This window comes from Ceratotherium simum, chromosome 11 (genome assembly GCF_057802395.1).
Source record: "Ceratotherium simum simum isolate JZ-2026a chromosome 11, ASM5780239v1, whole genome shotgun sequence".
NCBI lineage: Eukaryota > Metazoa > Chordata > Mammalia > Perissodactyla > Rhinocerotidae > Ceratotherium > Ceratotherium simum.
The window spans coordinates 73,225,431-73,244,247 of record NC_141910.1 but is presented as its reverse complement, the minus strand read 5'-3'; the positions used below and the strand labels follow the sequence as shown (position 1 = coordinate 73,244,247).

At 43.1% G+C, this 18,817-nt stretch overlaps 1 protein-coding gene across 1 annotated transcript in view; it reads left to right on the top strand.

Moving 5' to 3' along the window:
* DCDC2C (doublecortin domain containing 2C) overlaps positions 1-18,817 on the top strand; it is an 86,716-nt gene that overhangs the window by 7,632 nt on the left and 60,267 nt on the right. The window contains exons 2-3 of the mRNA XM_087436404.1: positions 325-376; positions 18,262-18,338. Of these exons, the coding sequence (XP_087292530.1) occupies positions 325-376; positions 18,262-18,338 (129 nt within the window). The remainder of the gene's footprint in view (positions 1-324; positions 377-18,261; positions 18,339-18,817) is intronic.

Here is an 18,817-nt window from a genome sequence, read left to right as displayed (position 1 = left end):
CTTTAGTGACCTGGTGAAAAAGGGAGTTGAATTAGATGATCTCTCAGGTCCCTCTTTGAGCAATACGTTGAATGGGGGAAAGCAGTGCCATTTAAGAGACAGTCTCCCCTGGCTGATAACGGTGGCCGCAGTATGAAAATGGTCCTACAATGACATGTATTGACTATTGATGTGGATCCTAGCATTTACTGTGCTCTTGATTTTAGTTTTAAGTTGCTGTGGAGTTGTATATCGTAATGCTGAAAAGGAGTCATCTCTGAAGAGGTTCAAATTTTCTATCTAAATATTTACCTTCTAATTAAGATTTCCTTTCTTCTTTTGCAGTTATATTCATATAGTTCCCAGAAAACCTGCAAAGATGAGAAAGTTGAAGGAAGTAAGTGTTCACTGCTCACTACTAAAGATGGGATAAATTAGACGATTTGGTAAAAATTTAAATATTAGTATTGAATAAGTGAAGTTTTACAAAAACAGCATTTTATAGGCAACAGCCTGAAAAGGCATGTTGCTCATGAAGCCAGAATTTCCTGTGCAAGCTTGTCATACCTGTCAAAGCGCCTGAGTTACTAAAATGATGGAAGTCACTAAGAATATTCTGAGACCACGGTTAGGGAGATAGTCATCTTTGGGACACACTGTGCAATTATATATTAAAACTTTTCACTTTCTCTTGTTTTTTGGGATTTAGAAAGATGGGTGGCATGAAAAGTTATTTTAAGTTATACAGTGTTGCATCTAATTGTAATGCTAAATTTAAAGATCTGCCCCATGTACACTTACCATTTTTGTACTTGCTGACACTTGAAAGGTCTACAGGATGGAACCTTGCATCTCTGTTCATATCACTTGATTCTTAGCCTCTCCCAAATTTAATGTAAAAGTTAAAAGAGATCCACATTTTTTTAAGAAGCAATAAAAATCGCCAGGTTTTAAGCGCGAGAGCTTATTCATATTTAGAATGTAACATGATTTTACTTTAAAAAAAAAGGACTTGTCATTTTGTGGAGTATTTCAAAGGTGAGATGTTTTTAGAGCATCTCCTTCTCTAAGTGGTGGTTTTGCTAGTCTTAAGTTTTCTCCGCTATAAAATGGAGATGAGAATCTTTACCATCGAGGATTGTTGTGAAGATCAAATGATGAAATATGTAATGTACCAGCACTAGATGAATGTTGGTTCTCTTCCCCCACATGTTAAAGAGGCAGGATCTCTCTGTGTCCTTGAATCACCGCCCAGTGTGCCAACAAAGGACATTCTCATCCTCCGGCACTGATCTCAAGCACCAGGCTGCAGAGGCAGCTAGCTGCTTCCTCCGATTCTCCACTTCAAGGCAGTGCGATGAATCTAGTCAAATTTATTCCTTATTCACCTTACATTGTAGCTTGCCAGGGGCAGGCAGGCAAGTTTCTAACAAGAAAACAATTCTGGCAGTCATTGAATTTCAGGGCTACCTTAATAAAGGGAGTGGAAATGGCACATGATTATTCTCAACAGCTACGTACCTGCTTTCCCCTCTTCAGACGGGGTGGGGAGTGGGTTTAAGCAGCAAATCTGAAAAGTACGCCTCCAGAGCATCTGTTGGAGGTTGAGTCTGTGTTTATCCTTTGTACATTTCAGGGATTTAAAAAATAAGACACGATTATAAGGTAGCATTTAGCATTTTAGGACAGGAAGGAAACGTCCAGATTTGGTCAAACCTCTTTGTTTTCTCGTCGAGGACACTTCGATCAGAGAGGTTAGGTGATGTGCCCAATGTCAAACAAGCATACCAGAATTTAAACTCCCGTGGGAGCCTTATCCTCCTCAAGGAGGCCCGAGATTGCTGTGCACTCCCACCAATGAGACTCCAGGTGCCCAAAGGGTTGTGTAATTTTTCGTTTGGAATTTATGCTTTTTGCATTTCAAAAATCTGATTATAAAAGTAGTTCTTGTTGAGTAAAATGTCAAAAATGCTGTGCAGAAAAGCTCAATGAAGAGAATGGAAACCCCGCACAATCCTACCTCCCCCAGGTCACCACTCCTTGCATTTTGTCACGTCCATTTCCAGTTGTTTTTCTGTGTGCAGCAGCAAGTATATACACAGAGACACACACACATGCATAAACATATGTGTATATGTATATATATTTACAGCAATGGAATCCATCAATACATACTATTTTTCTATCTGCTTTTTGTTAGCTGTGTATCATGACAGGTTTCTCATACAGTAAATGATCTTCTGCAACATGATTTTTAATGGCTGCAAAATATTCCATCATGTGAACCTATCATCCTGGTTTAACCCACTCCCTGTCAGCAGACTTGACGTCATTGTGCCTTTTCCTTCTTGTAAACAGTGGTCTAACAGACCCCTGAGAGAGATGTCTTTGCTCACAGTCATGATTGTTTATGGAGAAGTGGAATTCTGTGCCTGTTTTAACCTCTTTAATATTTACTTCCAGGAATTTTCTAAGAAAGTATAGTAGCTTCTAGTGGAGTGTGAGCATGCCCATGACTCCCTGTGGGTGTGGTGGGTTGAGCAGTATGACGTGCAGGGTGCGTGGCCCAGTACTTGGTGCCCTCTCCTTTTGTGGGAGAATTCACTCCCTAAAAATGGATTGTGGTTATTGTGGTTTGACCTGTGAATTCTTGTCTTGGGGGGAGTGTAGTGTTTTCATGGACAGGCATCTGTGTGCAACCAACACTGAGTGAGTTGGGGCCATCACCAAGAGCTTTGACTGAAACACAAGCTTTGGTTCAAGAAATCTGCTGTTCCTGTGAGGGGACCATAAGAGTAGCCTGAAATTATGGATCTGTCCCATACGGGGATGTAGAGTGACCAGTCACAGGCAGAGGTTTGTCAGTCACTCGAATGAGTTCTTCTCCCCCTTGTCACCTGTAACTACTCACCCTCACTCTCTTTTGTCACCTCTTACTACTCACCACTCCTTACAAAGCCACATTTTGTGGTCTTTGTGGTTTGTGGGAATATACCCATGATTCCGGAGGTTATATATTTAATGAGCTAAAAGACTTTTCTTTCATTGATTTGTTTTCATTGTTTATGTTATTCTAGGAATAGAAACGCTCTGATGAGATGTCAGATGCTAAATGCTAGGACTTTACGGAGTGAGCCCTCTATGCTGTTGACTTTATGTACGACTGTTCACTTAGCCAGGCTCGCTATGTCCCCATGTCACTTCACGCACTGGACAGACATTTCAGTCCTTGGTGTGCTTCATCAGTGTTTGATCTTTTTCATCTTTCTTCTTATTTTAACATGGAATGTCTATGGTTTATGTTCACAAGTTTTCACACCTGTAGTCTCATCCGGGAAGATGGAAAAATAGAACCATGTGAGGTAGACCAGGTCTTAATATCTGCCATTTAAAAGATGAATAAAGGTTCAGGAAAGGTTAAGTGACATTTTAAAATTATGTAGCTAGTTAGTAACAGACCTTGGACTAAGACCAAATATTCTAGAGATGATGGCAGGATTTTCCCCACTTTTTTCTCAAGGAAAGACCATTACTGCATTATACAACCTCTCAGTGTGAAACGAGTTTCTTCTTTTTAATTCATAGAATTAAGTAATTTGAGGAATTATTTCTGAGGGGCATTTAAGCACTTACCTTACAGGGAGAGAAGCACCATGTGCAGTGGGGGGGTGAAGGCAAATGCCACAAGGTCTTGTAATAAAGGCACAAAACAGACACCACCAGGAAGACTGAGAAGCAGAGAGTCAGCAAGATGGGGCCTGTGATTCTCCAGGATTTGTGCGAAGGGCTGAGGGGAGCGAATGCCCACAGGGTGAGCTGCAGAAAGGGGGCCTTGCCCCTTGGCTGTTCCAGCTCTTTCTAGGGCCAGTGGAGAACAGCTTTGCGTGGGGGAAACCACGTGGGGCCCAGGTGCCCAGGGCCAGGGGAGTTGCGAGCCTGGTACTAAAAGCTCCTGGAGGCCTTGTTGGGTGTCGAGGCCACACGCAGCCCTTCCTGCACCTGTTCCGGGTAGCTCATTCAGTGGACAGCCCTTGGCCTAGTCACACATGGGGCTTAGGATGTTTATAGCAGTATTTTTTTTGTAATTACAAAAACCTGGGAGCAACTTGAATGTCCATCAGTAGAGAAGTGGTTGAATGATTCATGACGTGTTGTACTGTGATGAGATCTGTAAGTATTGATCTGAAATAGTATCTCTCAGGATGTTGTTGGGATTAAATGAGATGATCTGTGTTGAGCATTCAGCATGTGCCTGGCATGCTAGCAAGAGCTCCACACATAGTTGACATTATTATTACTCATAACATCTTTAAGTTGGAGTGGCTCAGCCTGTCCAAATTTGAGATCCATGAATGCCTACCAAGTTGAATGCCAGTGCAAACAGAAAAATTAAATAGAGTACATTGTAAGATTTGGCCAAGTCCAAAAATTCAATGTTTAAATGTTTTACTAAGTTATTTTGCCTTATTTTGTGATACTAACACCAGAATAGAAATACCTAGCTTTCTGTAGATTATTCTTGCAGAGAATTTCTGTTTTGGTCAAAATAGATTAGTGGGAAAATTGTATAAGCTTCTCAAGAGACCTTAATTTAGTATAGAAATTTACTTAAAATTAATTAGAATACCATAATATACACTTAATATAACTATAGAAATGATTTATAAAATACTTCAATATAATGAATTTGAAATTATGTTTCATTAAATGAAGGAAAATTAGACTCAAAATAGATGCTCTTGGGATCTTGGCTTTCAATGACCGAGTCTTATTAGTTTTAATGAGAAAAATGTCCTTGGTCTCACTTTAATTCAAGGACTTCTATTGCTACATCTTAGAGGTCTGGTTTGTAATCTCAAATTGTGTAGATTTAGGCAGAATTTAGAAGACCTCTCCAGTCCTTTTCTCTCCACTAATAGGAACAAATGAACCCCACTTTAATATTTTTCCCCGTGAGAGTTGTGTTCTGATTCTGCTATCTCAGTGGGCCTATTCTGTATAAAAACAATTATACCATTAATTTAGATCTTATTTGTCTCAAGTTGTTGTGGAAGAGAAGGAAAAGATTCACTGAGGTGAATTTTCCAGATGATTGCAGCTATCAATGAGTCTCACATGAAGAATATTTTAAAATTAACTTTTAATATAAATTTTAATAAAGTTTTATGTGATTCTCCACCTTATTCAAAAGCATGAGGAATGAAATTTAACTTGGTTTTGATGACTCCAGATTAGGCTGAGGCACTTTGGACTGACTGAACCAACACTCAGTTCCGCCATGTTTCTCTTGTGGTCCTGCCACTGGCACTCACTGTTTGTTGTTGAACTGTCCTGAACACGTTTTTGGAAGCTTCTGGTTCTGTTTAAAAAAAAAAAAAGTACTGTATAATTCATGTTCTTTGTACAGAAATGAGAAAATGTATATAATTTAAGAGAAAATACACTCATAATCCTATCACCCAGAGAATTAACCACCATGTTTTTCTATATGCTTCTAAATATATAGACATATATGCATATATATATATACACATTTCTAGCTTTATAAACATATTTATTTGAGCAAAAATGAGAGCCTATTCTACATATTATTTCTTACAAATCTCCCTTTACTTAACAATGTATCATGAAATCTTTACATGTTAACAAATATGCTCCTATAATAACTTTTAGTGAATTCAGAGTATTCCATTATACCATATTTCTCAGCTTTATTGAGGTATAATTGACAAAAGTGTAAGATATTTAAAGTGTACAATGTGAGGATTTGATATACGTTATGAAAGGATTCCCCTCATCAAGTTAATTAACACAACCATCACCTCACATATTATCTTTCTTTTTCTTTCTTAATTTTTTGTTTTGTGAGAACAGGTAAGTTCTACTCTCTTAGCAAATTTCAATTACGCAACACAGTGTTAACAACTGTAGTCACCATGTTTCACATTAGATCCTCAGACCTTATTCATCTTATAGCTGAAAATTGGGCTTATTTCGCTTAGTATAATGCCCTCCAGTTTCATCTATGTTGTTGCAAATGGCAAAATTTCCTTCTTTCTTGTGGCTGAATAATATTCCATTGTATTATATAACACATTTTCTTTATCCATCAACAGAGACTTAGTTTGTTTCCATACCTTGGCTATTGTGAATAATGTTACAATGAACATGGGAATACATACAGCTCTTTAAAATAATGGTTTCATTTCCTTTGGATATATACCCAGAAATGGATTGCTGATCATATAGTAGTTCTATTCTTAATTTTTTGAGGAACCACCACACTGATTACTGTAGTGGCTGCACCAACTTACATTCCCACCAACAGTGCACAAGGGTTCCCTTTTCTCCGCATCTTCACCAGCGTTTATCTCTTGTCTTTTTGATAACAGGTGTGAGGTGATCTCTCCTTGTGGTTTTGATTTGCATTTCCCTGATGGTTAGTGATGCTGAGCACCTTTTCATGTGCCTTTTGGCCATTTGATGTCTTCTTTGGAAAAATGTCTATTTAAGTCCTTTGCCCATTTTTAAATTGGGTTGTTTTGTTTGTTTTTATTTTTTTGCTATTGAGTTGTATGAGTTCCTTGTATAGTTTGGAATTAATCCCTTATTAGGTATATGGTTTGCAAATATTTCCTTCAAATCAGTAGGTTGCCTTTTTATTTAGTTGTTGGTTTCCTTTGCTGAGCAGAAGCTTTTTAGTTTGATGTGGTCTCACTTGTTTATTTTTGCTTTTGTTGCACTTGCTTTTGGTGTCAAATCCAAAAAAATCATTGCCAAGACCAATGTCAAGGAGCTTACTCCCTATGTTTTCTTCTAGGGGTTTTATGGTTTCAGGTCTTATGTTCAAGCCTTTAATCCATTTTGAGTTGATTTTTATGTATGGTGTAAGACAGGGGTCCAGTTTCATTCTTTTGCCTGTGGCTGTCCAGTTTTCCCAACACTGTTTATTGAAGAGACTGTCCTTTCCTCATTGTGTATTCTTGGTTCCTTTGTTGAAAATAGTTGACCATATATACATCGGTTTATTTTTGGGATCTTTATTCTATTCCATTGATCTATGTGTCTGTTTTTATGCTGATACCATACAGTTTTGATTACTATAACTTTGTGATATAGTTTGAAATCAGGAAGTGTGACGCCTCCAGCTCTGTTCTTCTTTCTCAAGATTGCTTTTGCTATTCAAGATGTTTTGTGGGTAAACTGACGATGTGGGAGAGAAAAGGGAGACTTGCTCGAGAACTGTCCTTGAGTGGATGAGAAAAGATAATAAGAGTAATAACAGCTGTCTCTGTGGATTTGCCTATTCTGGACATTTCATGTAAATAGAATTATACCGTATGTGGCCTTTTGCATGTTACTTATTACACTTAGCATAATGTTTGCAAGGTTTATCTATGTTGTAGCATGTGCTGGTTCTTCATTCCATTACGTGAATATACCACATTTTATTTATCCATTCAACAGTTGATGAACATTTGGGCCTTTTTATTATAGCCATGCTGGTGGATATGAAGTCCTCTCCTCTCATTCTTGAAATGATTTCTTTCCTTGTCTTCTGAAACTCTTCTCTCTTCTTGTTTCCTATGATTGTTTCTTCTAAATTTTGCTTGTGCAATTATTGTCATTGTCTGTCCTTTGAATATTCATGTCCCTCAGAGCACTGTCCTGGTTCCTTGTCTCTTCTCATTCAGGCAGCACAGTCTGCTTCATCTGTTCCATGACTTCCATTATCATCCATGTGCCCAAGACTCCCAGGTCTCTCTCTAACTCAGGGTCCACATCTCTATCTATAGGGCATTGTCACTTGGATGTCCCAAAGACACCTCTAACTCACCATGTCCAAGTTTGGACTCATTGGCTTCTGCCCCAAAGCTCAATTTTTTGTGTGTGTTCTCTATGTCAGAGAATGGAACTGTCCACCCAATTCCAAAAACCAGAAACCCAGATATTGTTCTCAACTCTTACCTCTCCCAGCAACTCTGCAGCCTCTCTCACCCCATCCAGTCTACTTCCTCTCAAATCCATTCAGTTATTTCCATCTCTGTTACTTCTATTCTTGTTGAAGGCACCAAGATCTGTTCCTAGAAAAAATCTTGTGCCTTCCAACTGGTCTCCCTACTTCCAGCCTTGTCTCTTTCCAATTTGAGCCATCACTTCCCTTGTTCAAATGCTTCAAGGTGCTTTGATCCGAGAGGATGGAGTTGACACAGTTCACCATGAATGTTAAGGTCCTTCTTGATCTGGCCCTTGCTTTCTTCTTCAGCCTCACTTCTCACCACTCCTTCCTCTATGTTTGGGATCCAGTCCATGATGACTTTCAGTTTCCCAAAAACCTATATCCACATACCCCCTCCTCTAACCAAGATTTTGTGTATGCCGTTCTTCCTGCCTCATGTAACATTTCTTCCTGTCCTCAATTGACTGGCTCCTACTATATTTCAGGTCAACCTAGATGCCCCTTCCTCCAGGAAGCCTCCTTTCTCCCCCCATGAGGATTAGGTGCTCTCCTCTGTGTTCCCATAGTTCCCCATGCTTGCCTCTACAGAGCCCTTTTCACAGTGCTGTGTGCTTGTTTACAGATCACTTCTTTAGTGCCCGTGTCCCCACTAGGCTCCCAGCTCTCCGAGGCCAGGTGTGGTGATGGTCTTGTTCACCTTTGCATCCATAACACTTAGCATAGTTCCTACTACAGGGTGGGTCCTCCATAAATAGGTCTTAAATAAATGAATGAAACTGACTGAGCACCTTCGGGAAGTCTGGCAGCCTGGCAGAATTTTAGGGCAGATATTCTCTCCTTGGGTCTTTTCCTATAGATTGGTTTCAGTTGAGGCCCTGCTACTGAGCAGGGACTTAGCAGCATGGCCAGCAGGCTCCATAATTCATATGTCTGTCTGTCTCTGTGGGATGGTTTTTCCGATTTGCAGAGTCAGCAATTTTGGAGGCATTCAGCATGTCAATTCCAACCTATAAATCCATTTTTCAGAGGGAGTACCTCCGTGGGAGCATGACACACAAATTAGCTGTGCAGCCATTGTCACCAATGCTAATCATGTGGCCAAACTCCAGGTCAGCCTCAGAGAGTGAACCTCATCTGGGTCGAGCTCTGGGATGCCTTGGTTCTTAGTCTCCAAGAGAGTCCAGGGATTCGCTGATCGGCCCGGATGGCAGTGTGGAGCTGTCCTTTGTCCTGAACGAGGCAGAGCTGGGCAGGAGGAAGGGTAGGGGAGATAAGAGTGAGCCTTGATCCTCATTAGTTAATGCTAATATTAAATAGACCCTCATTGTGCACTCACTCTGTAACAAGTGCTGTCATGGGCAGAGGCTTTTCATTTGGCATCTCAAAACCTGACAACATCTTGCAAGTTCAGTATAACTATTTTCATTTTACAGGTGCTCATGCTCATTCCTACTGCCCCATAGCATCTCTTCCTGTCCACTGTGGTGGATTTAATGCAGTTTCCTCATTCTGAGTTGGTCCTTCCATGTTTCTCTTTCCTGCCTGTCCTCGTGTGCTGTGGGGTCATGGTTAATCCTAGGACTAGATGCAGGGTTGAAGGTAGTGATGATGGAGGTGGTGGTGGGGCAACCAGTTCTCCTCCACTTTTTATAGTGTATAATTACAAGATGTTGAATGGGACTTTGCCTAATATCTTGGAATTTTGGCTGACAACTTTCCACTTTCTAAAGTGTCAGATATAGCAATGTAGGATCTACTTAAGATACCAAAATGGTCCGACCATCACCTTTGAAACCTTCCATAAGAAGGACTGTATATTAGTAAATGTATTGGATGAAGGGAATTTTTCAGAGTAGAGGATGCTTTGGTGTTTCTCCTTTGCTTCCTATGGGTGCTTCACATCAAGTATGAGGTTCCAGAGAACCTCTCAGAAAACTGGGTGCCTACCGAAAGGAAGAGCGGCTGGACGCTGAATCAGAGAAGCTCTGCTTGAGAGGAGCATGAAAGGCACTTGGGAGGACTCCACCTGTGAGCTTGAGGTTTAGGTTTGCAGGTGAGTGCAGAGGTTAGACCTACTTCTCTATGCCCCAAAGCATCAGAAGGATGGAGGCCTGTGAGGACAGGGTGGGGAGAGAGCAGTTGTGCAAGCTGCACTCCCACCATATGGTGGGATGGTGTGGCAAAGGTGCATAACTTTTCCTGGGAGACGAATGCCTCAGAAGGTCGCCAGACTTGAGCTGTTCAAGAATGATTGCCAGTCATGGTAAAGGTCTGTGGGGAATGTAGCAAGGGTTGGAGGGGTTGAAGCAAGGAGTCAGCTGGAGCATGCGTCTCCTGCGTTAGAAACAGTGCAGCATGGAGGTCCCTGTGGAGGTTCTCAGAAGAATCCACTAAATCCCTCCTCCCCCTGAAAGCTGTTTTTGGACACTTGCGAAGGAAGTCAGATGCAGCAGCTCCAATCATGTTAGATGTTGCCTGTCTTCTTATACCCTCCAGCCCAGCCTTGGAAAAGCCAGGAGGAGGAGGAGGCTGAAGACAAAAACCATGTACTCTACCCACTGCAGCCGGGCTAGGCTTGAGCTGAGGGGAGAAGCTCTGCATGGGGTGTAGGATTAAGATTTAAATTGGACTACATGGGACTTTTTCTGTGTCTATTGAGGTGATCATATGGTTTTTTGTTTTTTAATATGAATTACATTGATGATTTTCAAATGTTAAGCCAACCTTGCATTCCTGGGACAAACTCCACTTGGTCATGAAATATTATCCTTTTTATATATTGTTAGATTTTATTTGCTAAAATTTTGCATCTATGTTCATGGAGGAATATTTGTCTGTAATTTTTTTATTCTTGTAATGTCTGTTTCTGGTTTTGGTGACATTTCTTCCATAAATGTTTAGTAGAATTTCCTAGTGATGCCATCTAGGCCTGGAGTTGTCTTTGTGGGAAGGTTTTTAACTATCGATCCAACTTGTTTAATAGATACAGTTCTCTTCAGATTGTCTGTTTCTTCTTGAGTGAAACTTCGTAGTTTGTGTCTTTTAATTTGTCCATTCATTTAAGTTGTTGAATTTATTGGCATGAAGTTGTTTATAATATTCTTTTATCTTATTAATATTTGTGGAATCTGAGTGATGTGACCTCTCTCATTCCTGATATTGGTCATCTGTGTCTTCTATTTTTCTTGATCAATCTGGCTATAGGTTTATCAATTTTATTGATCTTCTCAAAGAGCCAACTTTTGGTTTTGTTGGTTTTCTCTGTTTTTTTTTTGTTCTGTTTTCTGCTTCATTGATTCTGCTCTTAACATCATTCTTTCCTGTTGTGTAGGGATTTATGATTCTATTTGGGGTTATCTCTTTTCCCCACCCTCACTTTCTTCCCTCTCTCTTTAGGATATCCTTTCCTCCATGCTCCCCCAAATGCCCTTTCCTCCCAGGGCTCAGGCCTTCATGGATGATTTCTGCTGCTCTGTTAGCAGGAGAGGGCTAACTTTCTTTCTCTGCCATGTGTGATGTATTTGCATTTTTGTCAGAGACATTTTGGAGACAACATCTTGGCCCAAAGAGTGACCAATGGTAGAGATTTTAGTTTTGATATCAGATGGATGGGGAAGACACTTATGGACTGGCTGGCTTTGGCACACACCAGGTCCCACCATGCCTTGGAGCCTGCTTGCCTCTTTCCTTCTCACCTCTACTGATTTCGCTCTGTAGACCTTGCTTCATTCTCCTAGGCTTGTCACAGAAGCTGATTTCAGTAACTCTTCTGTCTCCAAAGGTTGACATTTATCAGCTGCTTTTAACTCTCTTTTAACTCTACAGTTTAACCATACAGGCAGAGAGAATCAATGAATTTTGACAAAATGTATGCGGATAAGCATAAGTTTCACTCCTCCTGCACTTGCTCTACTGCTTCTATTCTTATTTTCCCTCAATTCTCCACCCCCCTAGTCTTCATTTTCTTTCTTTCTTCCTTTTTGGTTATTTTATTCATATTGGCTATTGTCAGAGACCATGCAGAAAATGGAGGTGATTAACACCAAGCCAGTAGGAGTGATTAGTTTCATTTGTTACCATTTTATTTTCACAAAAGGAGTAATTGAGGGTTTCTCTGGGCTGAGCTCACTCCAAGGACACTCAGTGGTTGGTTAGTTGCTGTGCATATTGTGTTTCCCACTTTTTGAGAAAGAGGCTTGAGGTTGCTGAGGTGGTGATGATGGTGATGAGGAGAGGGAGGGAGAGAGACTTGCATTCAAGGAATCATCAGTAATTCAAAATAGTTTGGAGAAGAAGAAGTATCTTTCAATAAAAAGAAATAAATCACTGAACAAATAGGATTTGAAATAGAAAATTTTGAAACGCATTGCTCTTCAGGAGGAGCAGTTCTGTGGGAAGCACCCTTGCCCAGGAGTCAAGAGCTCTTGGCTTCAGCTGCTTTGGCACAACCTTGCTGACTTCAGGCAAGTCGCTGCTCCAACCCTCAGTCTTGTCATCAGAAACTTGGAACGTTTGCCGGGATGATCCAAAGCCCTCTGCCACTCTAGATCTGGAAGCTTCCACTCAAGGCCCATCATAATTCAGATCAGCTGCTGTCTTAGCGGGCACAGAAGTAACCCAAACATGGACCTCTCCTGCCAGTGTCATCTCAGTCAAGGAGTCCTCCATGAGGGCTGGGCAAGTGTGTGCCCCTGTTTCCTTCCCAACTTTCCAGAGGGGGTAAAATCCTAACTTTTAGAATCACGATAGAACTTTACAAAGTACGTAAAATCAGCTAAGTCAATTAAAAACCCTAGTCATGGTTCTTTTTTTATGTAAAAAATTGCACAATTTTCCAAAGGATGGAAAACAGCCACTGCTCTCCTCCTGCCCCCGCCCCCCCCATTATTTAGATACATCTGCCTGTTCTCCTCCTTGGGGGCCCATAATGCAGCATAAAACTAGGGAGAGGACTGCAAAAGACATTGAGGGATTGCCCAGATCTGCCACATTTCTACCGGTAATGGTGCTGGGGTGGATGGAGGGTGATTTCTGACCTGCCTGCCTCTTTCCCATTCCTTACGTCACTGCTCCAGAATGGCTAACCTATTAAGACTCTGACATTTTGGGAAAGAGTGAAGCTGATTGTTTCTTTGACTCACAGCATCACAGAATGAGAATTTGAAGTGACTTTGGAGGTGATCCAGTGCAACATTTTTTTCTTAATGAATAAAACAAGAAATGCAAAGACCACTGCACTTTCCACAAGGTTTCTGTGATCTGTGGCCATTGTGTATCTCTTTAGAAATTGATTTAGACTTTTAGGCTAAGCATCTACTGTTAATTCCTTTAGCTTGGCCATCTCTGTTAATTCACTTTCATGACACTGCATGGACAAGACTTTGATGAGCACTATTTGCTTATTGTGAGATTCTCCTCTCAATGTGGTTACATGATGAGGTCTTTTCTTGATGCTAGATTCTCTTTTTATTTATTTATTTATTTATTTATTTATTTATTTATTTATTTATTTATTTATTTATTTATTTATTTATTTTTCCCCCCAAAGCCCCAGTAGATAGTTGTGTGTCATAGCTGCACATCCCTCTAGTTGCTGTATGTGGGACGCGGCCTCAGCATGGCCAGAGAAGCAGCGCGTCGGTGCGCGCCCGGGATCTGAACCCAGGCCGCCAGCAGCGGAGCGCGCGCACTTAACTGCTAAGCCATGGGGCTGGCCCTATGCTAGATTCTTTTGAGTCTTTTTTGTTTGATGCTTTGCCTGGAAAAGGCTGTGAGGATGTCCGCTGAGGGTAGTTGGAACAGCAGGACGAGGTGGAAAGAGCAGGGTCTTGGGAGCCTAACAACAACAACAACAACAAAAATAACAACAACTTCTGTCAGTTGAGCTATTAACTCACTGCAGGCATTGTGCTAAGCACTGGACATGCACGATCTCATTCTGTGTTACTTATATTGAAAGCACACCTTATGAGATATACACCACTTTTATCTGCATTGAATGGATGAAGAAACAGAGGCTTGGGGAGGTAACACAACTTGATCAAGGTTACACAGCTAGAGAGTGACACAGCCAGTCTTGGAATGGTGGATGACTCAAAACACAAGCTCCTGAATGCTATAGTGGCATATGTTCAAATCCCCATTTTGCTAAAAACTACTACAATAAAATGCTTTTTGATGGCTTATCATGGCCAAGACACTTAAGAACTGTGTGTTCTTGGGAAGTTATATAAATTCTCTGATTCTTTGTTGCCTGGATATTTGCCTGGTCATTTTGAGGGTTAGTATGAATGCATCTAAAGTCATGAATGTAGTGCCTGATACACCACAGGCATCCAGTAAACCACGTCTCTGCCTGGTGAGGTACACCTCTGGTAGTCTCAAGCACCTTCCATCGTTGATGTAGATTGGCTTAATTACCTTGGACTGTTGTTGGAGATCTCTTCCATGTCTCAGGGTAGGTGAGTGACATGAGTCTTTGAAACTGTCATCACCATCAGACAGACACAGAGAACCGCATTTGCTTGACACCTCTTAGGAGCTTATATGGAGTACAGGGAAAAAAAAATCCAGAATCATGAATTTAATTGCTAGAGTTATTTAATTAGGCAGGTGATATCAGGGTTAATGAATCATTAACACATTAAAAAAGCAATTAGCTCATTGTTTCCATAATTTAATGCAATCAAGCAGAAAGCTGTTTCTTAGGGTAGCTGTACCTTCCCTAATAGAATTTTGCAGAGGACAATTTCTGTTGATTTGTTTTCAAACTAGGGCCGTAAATTCATGCTAGTTGTTGATATTCATAGCATTGATTTTTTTCACTGTTAGTATGCAGGTGTGCACAATTTTATACATAGTATGACAATAGGGTAACAATGGGCCTAGGTGTGCATTACCACAATTCTCAATGGCCTTTTTTTTTTTTTCTGGGATCCTTTCTGGAGTATCAGAGCTGTTTTTCACGTGTCATCACAGCATTCGTTCATTCATATCCATGAAATAGTTGTTGAACTCCTACAATGGTCCGCTCGGTGTTCAGGCACTGGGGACACTTTGTGAACAGCACAGTCAAGGTCCTGCTCTCAGGAGGCATACATTCTACAAGGAGGAATCAATAATAAGCAAATAAATAAACATGAAAATATTAGGCCATATTAGGTGCTAGATGGAAATAAATCGAGATGTGTTGTTGGTCAGGGAAGGCCTCTCTGAGGAGCTGACATCTTTAAGTTGACTTCTTTTTTTTTCTTTTAAGATTTTATTTATTTATTTTATTTCCCCCCAAAGCCCCAGTACATAGTTGTATGTCATAGCTGCACATCCTTCTAGTTGCTGTATGTGGGACACGGCCTCAGCATGGCCGGAGAAGCGGTGCGTTGGTGCGTGCGTGGGATCCGAACCTGGGCCGCCAGCAGAGGAGCGCCCGCACTTAACCGCTAAGCCACAGGGCCGGCCCTAAGTTGACTTAATGCAAGAGGGAGCAAGCTGTGCAAAGATCTAGGGGAACATTCCAGGCTCAAGGTCTTGTGGGGCATAAGCTTGATGTTTAAAGAACTGGAAAAATGAAAGAACAGCCGTCGTGTGGGGGGGAGGGGAAGAGAGGTGAGACACGGGAGATGAGGGCAGGGGCCAGCATATGCCAGCTCACATGTGCCTCGTGGGCAGTGGGATTTTAGTGTAAGCAGGGATCTTTCCACGCCTGGGGGCGTTAAGTCAGAGAGTAACCCGTTCTGATTTATGTTCACAAAGGCTACTCTGCCTGCTGTGAAGAGAGGACTGTTGGGGTGGGGAGACGAGTTAGGGGAAAGATGAGGGCTTGGCCAGCCTGGTAGCTGTGGGGACAGCAAGAACTGAATGGGTCCAGGGTACAGTTTTGAGGTAGACTGAGATGTGCTGATGGTTTAGTTGTGGGGCGTAAGGGAAGAGAAGACTCAAGAATGTCTCCCAGATTTTGTAGGTGAACAAATGGGTCTAGGGTGGTGTGATTTTCTGAGATGGGGATGTCTGGGGATAATCAGTAGGCTGTGGGTAAAATTCTGCCATTCTGTTTGGACCATAATAAGACCAAGATGCTAAATGGTCTCTCTCTTTCCATTTCCTCCTCTCTCCTCTGTTTCTCTGTCTCTGTCTCTCTGTGTGTGTTGGGAGACTCTCATATTTATTGGATTGAATATTTGTTGCTGTGTGATAGGTATGGCAGTGTGTGTTATATAAAACATCATCTCATATAAACTCTGCAGGGTATATCATCCCCATTCTGGAAATTAATAAATTGCAGCTCAGAGGTGAAATAGATTCTCCCAAGTCACACGGATAGGAAGATATAGGCCTGGAATTTGAACGCTGGTCTACCCAACTCCAAAGCCGGTGGTTTTCCACCTGCCAGTCTGCCTCCCAGATTTTCTCTGCTTTCTCATGACTCTTCGTCAGTTCTCTCTCCTGACTAAAGGCGTTTCAGGCTTGCAGCAAGATGCTGAGGCAGACTTCCCAACGGCAGCTCCATCTTTCTTCTCACCCTTCTCCACCCCACGAGCCACGTGGACACTGCCTCCTCGTCTCCTTCAGAAAACCCAGAGTAACGCTTTTCCCCTCTCCTCTTTTAAAAAACAGTCCTGGGGAAATCCTGAGATGTCAATAATTTGTCACCTCTGTGAACGGTATGTGCAGCTTACTTTGTCTCTCGTGGTGAACCGGGAGTATACTGGTGTTATTCTTGGCAAAGGAACTTTTGTAGGTGACTTTTACTCAACTTGGGGTAATTCAGTAGAGCTGTGCCAACATCAGAGGGTTAGGTGGCCGGTTTGCACATGAGCTAGGCAGCCTGGAGGGGCCTGGGAGTGGATGGAGAGCAGACAGCTGGGCAGGCCAGGGCGGGAGGCCCAACTCTGGGTAGAAACCCTCTGTCCCTTGGCCCTCCTTGCTGGGCCAGGCGCAGTAGGAGTTCTAAGCCCTGAACACCAGGTCTAACTCAGGGCAGAGCCTCTACAAGCTGGTGGGGCCCGGCGTTGGAGTCAGAGCACGAGCAGGCAGCAGGCTCCAGGCGGAGATGAGGTCCAGGAGCCAGGGAGTGAGGGAGAGACATGAGTCAGACCTGAACTCTGAGCCACAACAAAGACTTCTGATACCGAGCAGCTCAAATCCCTTCTGTGAGCTTCATGTTGGGCGGGGTCTGAAGGGAGCTTGGGTCCCAGCCTGGGAGGGGGATGGGAGGATCAGCAGAAGAAGAAGCCCCTGGAGGTGGGGTCCAGGTCAGGCCTTCTGGTGGCCTTGTGTGAGGTAGGATGGCCTCTGAGTGCATCTCTGCCCCGAGGTCACAGTGCAGCGGGGAGCAATCCTGCAGGAGGAGCGGCCTGTGGTGTGAGGGACACTAAGTGAGTTCTAATTAGGGCGTGCTGAAAAGGGTGCTGGGTTCTGTTGATTTAGAGATGGCCTTGGAGGGGTGGTGAGCAGATAGGTGGGGGGAGGGGCTGGTAGGGTAGGGCTTCCTGCTGGGAGGAGCCTGAGCCAAGGCATCCTGCAGCAAAGGCCCAGGGCCTGTGTGTGGACTGGCCAGTGGACCAGGTGGCCGACTGGGATGTAATGCGGAGTGTGTGGAGTAGCAGAGGGCAAAATGAGGCAGGCAGGGAAGACTGCTTTTCTGTGCTCTCTTAAACAATAGGACCATGAGGAAGAGAGACTTTGCTCACCCACCGGTGGCAGGTCTCAGACTCTTCTCCTGCCTGAGTGTCTGGGCCCCAGTGGACGTGAGGTTGAAGCTGAGTGAGGCCCCAGAGGCAGCTCAGCCCCTCAGGTGGACTCACAGAAAAGAGAAGAGAAAGGTCAGAAAGCACTGGAAGGTGTTCTCACCTGCTGCCAGGACGTTCTGGCTCCAGCCTCACGGCCTGAATTAGCAGCTGCCCATCCATTCTTGGGGCCCACAGTTTGGCCAAGCCGTGTCCCTGGGGAGTAGACCATCGATGCTTGCTGGACGAGTTGCCAGGTGCATCCTTAGCAGAACCCTCCAGCCTGTCTCTCTGAGCCCTCATGGACCACTGTAACCCCCTTGCACTCTGCACCTCCACACGTGGAGCTTGCCGTCCACTTGGAATACACAGCCCTCCGATCCCCATCCCCGGGCATTGTCCTGGCTGGAATCCTGTCCACCAACTAGCATGGAATCCAGCATTCCGTGCACCCCTCCTGGGTCTCCCCGTGTGTCCTATTACCAAGGCCCCCACCTTTACTTAGGTTCTGGGGCGGTGTGGTGCATACCGTGGGTGTTGAACAAGTGTTTATTAGTTTGAACTGAATTCTGAGGTTTTTGTTTTTTCTTTTTTCAGATCAAACCGGTGGTACATTGTGATATAAATGTGCCTTCCAGGTGGCAAACATATCATCGTACCTCCCGACATATAAAGTGAGTACAGTGTCCTGTGTGAGAAGTCACAGCTCCGGGGCTCTTTCAAGATAATGCTCAGCCTGACAGACTCTCCTTTACCTCCTCCCTCCCTCCTCCTCCCCTCCCCCTCTTCCTCTGCCCCCTCTTCCCCTTTCTCTGAGCTAATTCTTCTTCTGGGGACACCTTCTGTAGGACCCAGCCTTGCAGGTGCTCTATACTCTTTCCCTCTTGAACCTTGATTTTGGGAAGCCATCCAGCTGCTGCACCGCTGTTTACAGGTTACACGGCGGTGGGAACACACAATTCAGTCTTAGGCTTTTAATTTTCTTTTTAATCTAGCAGTTGCAGCTGCTGGATGTTGAAAGCAAATTTAGCAGTTATTTTTCCCACCATGAGCTCTTGCTGTCACAGGCTGTAGGTGACAGCGTGTCCTAGAAAAGCGCAGCCTGAGGCCCGGAATGTCCCGGCTGCCCTGGAGCACGGATGGCGCTAGGTGT